The 7,503-nt window shown below is 31.8% G+C and overlaps 1 protein-coding gene across 1 annotated transcript in view; it reads right to left on the bottom strand.

The window, feature by feature from the left end:
* Positions 1–3,834: 3,834 nt before the first annotated feature.
* LOC143076375 (pre-mRNA-processing-splicing factor 8-like) overlaps positions 3,835–7,503 on the bottom strand; it is a 53,164-nt gene continuing 49,495 nt past the window's right edge. Inside the window, exons 37-39 of the mRNA XM_076252111.1 lie at positions 7,062–7,201; positions 6,220–6,422; positions 3,835–5,536 (exon numbers count right to left, since the gene is read on the bottom strand). Coding sequence (XP_076108226.1) covers positions 5,382–5,536; positions 6,220–6,422; positions 7,062–7,201 — 498 coding nt within the window. The 3' untranslated portion in view covers positions 3,835–5,381. The remainder of the gene's footprint in view (positions 5,537–6,219; positions 6,423–7,061; positions 7,202–7,503) is intronic.

The following is a 7,503-nucleotide window of genomic DNA, read 5'->3' as shown; positions in this document are numbered from 1 at the left end:
CTTATTTTCGCCATAAATTTCCATGTTTTTTGCAGATTATTTTCAGGTCTTTATTTTTTTTAAGTATACTGATATTTCTATGTGAAGATAACATCAAAAACATAATATTCGTAGCTTGAAAATATGTTTCTTTGGAAAAAAAATTATCATCTGAAAATGGGGACACATATTCACCGTTTTGACAAATCTATTTAAATAACTGCAGATTTTATTAAATCAATTTCATTATAGATGAATACCACACATTTCGAAGGTGTAAAGGACTGAAACTAAGGGCAATCACTCAAAGAATTACAAAGAAATACTTCTTTAAAATCATTTTTTCGTTCAGAAAATTGGCTGAAAAACGTTGTCTGTTTTTTCGGTCCTTTGCGGTAAGTGCCGAAATTTTGTCTAAGTTTAAAAAATAATATTTTTTGTTAAAATGATATAATTTACCGACATATCTCTTCCATTTCACCCATCCTTTGAAGTTTTTACACCTCAAAACACAGGCACTTGTCTCAGTTTTTTTCCCTTTTATATATTCATATATACATTAAGGCAGCAACCATTTGATTTTCGGGGGGGGGGGCGGGGGGGCTATGTTGGGTTTTTTGGTGCAAACTTTTTTTTTCGCCTTCGGCGAAGAACAATCTATTTAGCGACAAACCAAAAACAATTTTTTTCTTTCAATTTTAGCATTACATATAGTGGCAGCTGATGGCGAAAACAACACATTTTTTTCTCAAGGTCCAAAACAAATTATTTTTTTCATCACAAACTGGAAACAAACTTTTTTTTCAAAAAAAAAACCATAGCAATGAAAATTTAAGCTGGAGAGATCATGTTGATCGTATATGTATATTAATTATCTCATCTAAAATATCACTTTTATATAAATTTAAAGTATATTTGCCAATATACACAAGACAACTTTTCTATAATGCATATATTCTACCATATAAGACTATTGTAGTTTATATAAAAAAAAAGAAGATGTGGCCGTATGATTGCCAATGAGACAACTATCCACAAGAGACCAAAGTGACACAGGAATTAACAACTATAGATCACTGTACGGCCTTCAACAATTACCAAAGCAAATAGGGAGACGGATTTATACAAGTTTTTCGAAACTTGTTTCTAAATCCCATATTTGAACTTTATGTAACATTGTAATATTTTATCTTGTAATTTTTCATTAATAAAGACTGTTTAAACTAAACCCCATACCGTATAGTCAGCTACACAAGGCCCCGAATTGACAATGTAAAACAATTCAAACGAGAAAACTAACGACCTAATTTATGTACAAAAAAATGAACGAAAAACAGATGTGTAACATATAAACAAACGACAACCACTGAATAACAGGCTTCTATTACAGACTCCTGACTTGGAACAGGCACAATCATACAGAATGTGGCTGGGTTAAACATGTTAGCGGGATCCCAACCCTTCCCTAACCTGTGATAGTGGTGAAACAGTACAACATAAGAACTAACTTTAAAAATCAGTTGAAAAAGACTTAGCTCATCCGATGGATAAAAATACTACAAATACTGTACATGTGGATGTGGCCGGGTACTTGTACATCCCAACAGCAAAAGTACAGATCTAAGAGTACTCGCAGTTACTGACAGCTAGTTCAAAGCCACTAACAACTAAGAAAACCAGATGCTCCGCAGGGTGCAGCTTCATACGACCGCAGTGTTCGAACTTGAACAGTTGGGGCAAGTATGGACACAACATTCAAGCTTGATACGGTCAGCTCTGAATTTGGATTGTGATTAAGTAGTTGACACATCATAGGTTTCTGACACAGAATGAATGTGGTCTAATGAACTTAAAAATTATTATTTTTGCTGTTGAGCAATACACTTTGCTGTTGAATATTAATCCCCTTAGTAAAAAAAAAATATTTGTAGAAAAATTCTTTTTAATTTCTGAAATCTGAAATACGAAAATTTTTACACCTTGCCTCCACCCTCTCCTACATTTTTCTTACCACCCCCGTTTCCTCAATTCAAATTTCTGATGGAGGTCGCAACAAATACCGCTCATTAAAATACATCATAATCTGTTCAAATATGAAATGACAAACAGTCATGATAAAAATTAATATTAACAAACAGTAACTTCTAAAAATAAATTTACAGCTACACATCTCAAGACAATCACCATTTCTTAATACATAAATTTCAATCAGTGTAAGGGAGGTAATCAAGTAATCAAACATAGATATAGGAAGATGTGGTGTGAGTGCCAATGAGACAACTCTCCATACAAATAACAATTTAAAAAGTAAACCATTATAGGTTAAAGTACGGCCTTCAACACGGAGCCTTAGCTCACACCGAACAACAAGCTATATATATATATATATATATATATATATATAAAACAGTGTTCTTTAAATTTCAATTGGATTATTTCCCCTTAAACAGAAAAACCCTTGTTTTCCCCCTTTTTTTGTACTTAATAGCTTGATATTTGAACCATACCCCCCTCCAAACCATAACCATCCCTTTTAAGTATGGAAACTTGTGGTATGATTTAGAGAGATTTATACACTTAAACACAAGTTATTGACTGAAAACTAAAATAAATCTTATTTCGGCCCCAAATTCCTACACATTTGGTACCATAACCCCCAAAATCAATCCTAATCTTTTACCTGTGGTATTCAACATTGATGGTGCAATTTTAGAGCAATTGAAATGCTTATACACAAGTTGATATCCTGAAAGTAGAAAATAGCTTGTTCCCTTCCTCTTCAGGTATCTTTTTATAAAATTTCATAGAGATCCATTCGATCAAACTAAAGTTATTGTCCGGACACCAAATGTGTCTTCAGATGATGATGCAGGCGACATCATGCATCTAAGACTAAATTATCCATCAGTGCACATCCAACATTCAATGGATTTAGGGTAAAGACATGATGATGACAATGACGATAATGATGATGAGGATGATGACGATGATAACGATGATACCTGTTAGACAGTTTTCACTTGACCTCAACCTCATTTCATGGATTAGTGAAGAAGTTTTTGTGGTCAAGTCCATCCATTTCTCAGATACTATAAGTTAAAGGGTAACTATATTAGGTGTGATGATTGTAAGGTGTACATTTCAAACTAACTAATGTCATCTGACCTTGACCTCATTTTCATGTTTCAGTGATAAAAGTTTTTGTCTGTTTTTCTTATACTGTATGCAGTATGTCACCTTTATTTGGTGTATTGAAATATTTTACGATGTATATGTCTTCTGGCAGCTTTTATTTGACCTTGAACTCATTTTTGTGGTTCATTACTCAATGTTAAGTTTGTGTGCTTTGGTCTGTTTTTCTAATACTGTGTGCAATAGGTCAACTATATTTGATACATGGAAAGATTTTAAGGTGTACATGTTTGTAAAGTAGGGTTCATATGATCCCTATAAGGATTAATGGTGACTTGTCACTAACTTACATACAATTTATAAACATTTTTTTTATATAGCCTAATTTACACAACATCAAGGAAGTGTTATTATGGTGGAGGAAGCTGTAGTAATCAAAGAGGACCACTGAGTTCTTCCATGGGAATAGAGAGAGATAAATGTATTAATCTCCAAGTCAAAGTTAGGGGCTACTGTGACTATCCTAGGTTCAAAAAGTAGTATACACTACACACTATGATTTACCCACATATTAGTGTCAAACAAAATAATAACAAATACCCACAAGTTGTTTACCTCTAAATATCTTCAGACTATTTTTTGTGTTTGTTTGCTGTTTCACTAATGCATACCCCCTTCATAAATCCCACATTTCTTTTTAATTTATTAATGAAACTTAACAAATAAGTGAAACAGAATTTTATTCTATATACATTGAACATACAGAAAATATCCATTTCAAAAACATGATGCGATAAGGACTTAGGAATCCAAATATGATAATCTATATGAATGACAAAATGTTAATGAAACATATAAAAATCATCATTAGACCAGTGTTCAATATTTAACATGATAAAACTGATCTCATTGATATTATTACAGGTGATTCCATTGAATGTGTAGGTAAAGGTAATATCTTTGGTAACCTTGCTTGCTAGCGGAACAGTGAAGTCATTATTAGATAAGGTATACTACCCTCCTCTCGAAGTAGTCTAGTCCTTCAGACATATAAGTTGGTTATCTGGCAAACTAGTCTACACTTAAAGAAGGGTAGTTTGCCTGACTCTAGATTACCAAAGATATTACCTTACCTACACACCCAATGCAATCGCCTGTATTCCTTTCAAAAGTATAAATATATGTTCTTCATGAAATTCATCAATTTACAATCATTTTGAAAAATGCCTTCATTTCAACAGATTGAGTGACTTATGAAAGAATGATTTTAAAGGTTAAGGGTGAAAAAGACAGCAGTCGTAAATGATTTAAATCAGGAAATGTAATGTCATCGAACAGTCTAGAAAAGTTTGATAGATTTTAAATTTATTTGTATGTGATGCAAACATTTAAATGAAATTATGCAAATAATAATAAAAATAAAAAATGTCCCCATACATTTCATATTATTGTAAAAAAATTAGAGGACATTTTGCCATTTCAAACTTAATGACTTTTACACCTTTTGCGCAGAGAATTTCTCCAGCTATTTATGTATTTAATACAAAACCTGTTCAACAAAATACTTTCAAATAATCTTTACACATTTTCATACATTTCCAATAGAGGCAATGTTTTCCTGCCAAACTTTTTTCTTCTTCAAATTTTCCATAAAATAAAGCTGATGAACCTATTTTTCTTTACTATCATTTAAATTTATTATCTGTTATGTATCTAAAAAATATATATTTTTTTTAAATTGTTTTATTGTTTTTAGCAAACACCTTTAATATAGAGATAACAACATACACAAATAAAGACTTTTAAAAAAAAAGGTTCTGTTTATAAAGTGAAATAAAAATATGTATGGGAGCAGAAAATCTGCAATGAAAATCTGATAGACCTAGATGTACAATGTACCATAACAGTTATTATTTTGTTGGGGATAGCCTTTTCAATAGCTTAAGAAAATATTTTCATTCAAAAAAAAAAAAAAAACATTTGAAAGATTACAATTAAACACAGTTAATACATTTAAATTAAATATTTACATTGTGTATTTCTATCAATATTCATCATCAAATATCATTAAATACATTTAAAAATAAATCATTACTATTCACACTTGTTTCTTCTTTATCATACTTTACAACTGATATCTTATTTTTTCAAAAGCACTAAAAATAATCAAGTTATTTTTTTCACATTACTTTCTACATTCCGCAGTCCAGATTTCCTACTAAAATAAGTCAGCAAGTCTGTTTAGACTCATGTTTTTTACAAATGAACATCTAATTAAACATGTCTTCTCTATCAGCCCCGATCAATTCTGACTCCTCCATTGAACTAAAGTTAAGAAAATGAGATGGTCGATGTATTTCATGGTAGAATTCCTTGGGGTTTGCCAGCTGTAATTCATACTTCATGTTAGCATCATGACGAACACCTGAATAAAATAAAATTATATGTGTAAAATGTCAGTAATAGGTTTTTCTATTTTTCCCTTTTTCAGGATGATGACATAAAATGTGTGTAAAAATATAATTACATTTTGTATAACAAATAAATTGATATGAAAGGCAAAGTATACTCAAATAAATTACTTCAGCATATCACAACCCGTTATCAACACTGTTAAAAGGCAATTTCAGCACTGCATTATGTGTTTTGGTATTTCTACACTCACGTTAAATTTTATAATTTAAAGTCTAAGGATTGCTGAGCTTTGAATATTTAAAATTTTAACTTTTGAAAGTGGAGAAATAATACACGAGTTACAGAAATCTGTTTGTCTTATGCATTTAAGATGATATCGAAACAAAGTTTGTCATTCCTCAACAAAGATTTGCAGAAAGTTATGTTCTTTAAATGTGATGTCATCAGGCATCGTAGCATTTTTTTTATGACATCACAATAGGAAAGTCAGCAGAAATCAGGAAAATGTGTCGTCCTATTTTAATTTTGACCAATCATTTCCTGCGAACAAAATTTTTTTAAGAGATAAAAATATTTTTCTCACATTTTCTCACACAGATCGAGAAATGTGAAAATAGAATGAAAAGTAATTAATACCGATTCTCCTCATTATTATCATAACCTGTGATCAACTGCGTTATCAGTAATACATACCCATAAAGTTGTAATTCCACGACCACTGAGCAGGAGTCATGAAGAATCCAAGGAAACGATCTGACAATAACATCTGTACACGTTCATAATGTGAGGGGAGATAACCCTTAGGATTGTTACCAGTGTCCGTGTTCTGTCTGCCCCACTCATATCCTGTGGGGGTCAACTTGTAGGCTGTCAGTGAACAAGATCCTGGTGTGAAGCTGGAATACGGATAGGAAAATCACATTAATATATACTTTTGTTGCAACTCTCCAGTGGTTAAAACTGTTAAAGGGACATAAGCTGCCAAATTAATGTTTACTTTTAAAAGTCGAATGTGTCCATGGGACACAGATGATACTCCCCGCTTGCATATAATGTTATAAAAAGACATAACTCAAACACAGTAAAGCGACGCTTCACATATTCCTACCTGATCTGAGTTTTGTGGTAATTAAACATTGTGTATGTGTATATTGTTCATAAAATTTAGTTCAGGCAAACATAAGTTATAGAACAGAAATGAAAAATTCACCAATTTTTCCATTTGTAAAGGGGCAAAACTCTAGAAAGGTAAAATTCAAAGCTGATCTTTTTTTTGTGGTAATAAGCATTGTGTATTAGTTTTAAAACATGCAGTTCATGCAAACAGAGAGCAGAAACCAATTTCCAGACTTACAGACATAAACAGACATGGGTAAAACTTTATTGCCCCTCCGCTACGGTGAGGGCATTAAATGCAAGTAAGCTCCTGCAACAGTATAAGGTTGATTTGCTTGGTTCAGGTTGATCTCAAAAACATATAGATTGTTTGGGGATTGAAATTCTGGAGAGACACATTGTCAGGACGTATATTTTACCTGCATGTAATTACGACAGTCTTTTCTCCATCCCAGGACGGATTGTCAGCCATGACTTTAGCATGAGTGGTGATGTCCTGCGGAGACAGCTGTGGTAATTCATTAGGTTGTGTATGAATCCATCCTAATGGCTCCATCTCCTACAAAAAATCCATCACAAATCACATTACTATACAATTCAAGAAGATTTAATCACATCATTAGTCCAGATTAAATACAGTAGGCTGCTTAGTGTTTAATTTTTCATGAAAAAAACAAAACCAAACAATCTGAGGTAAATAAGATGATCAGCTAATTTATTCTTTTTTTAAATCATGTTTTGAAAAGATTTTGTATTGCTCTAATTGAAAAAAGGTACACATCTAAACTATTAATGTAAAAGTGTGTTTTCTAAACCAAATATTCCATAAAAAAAAGTGTTTGTTCTCTACAAAACAAGAGG

This window comes from Mytilus galloprovincialis, chromosome 5 (assembly GCF_965363235.1).
Source record: "Mytilus galloprovincialis chromosome 5, xbMytGall1.hap1.1, whole genome shotgun sequence".
NCBI classification, from domain to species: domain Eukaryota; kingdom Metazoa; phylum Mollusca; class Bivalvia; order Mytilida; family Mytilidae; genus Mytilus; species Mytilus galloprovincialis.
The sequence above is the reverse complement of the archived record's forward strand: the minus strand, read 5'-3'. Positions and strand labels throughout refer to the sequence as shown.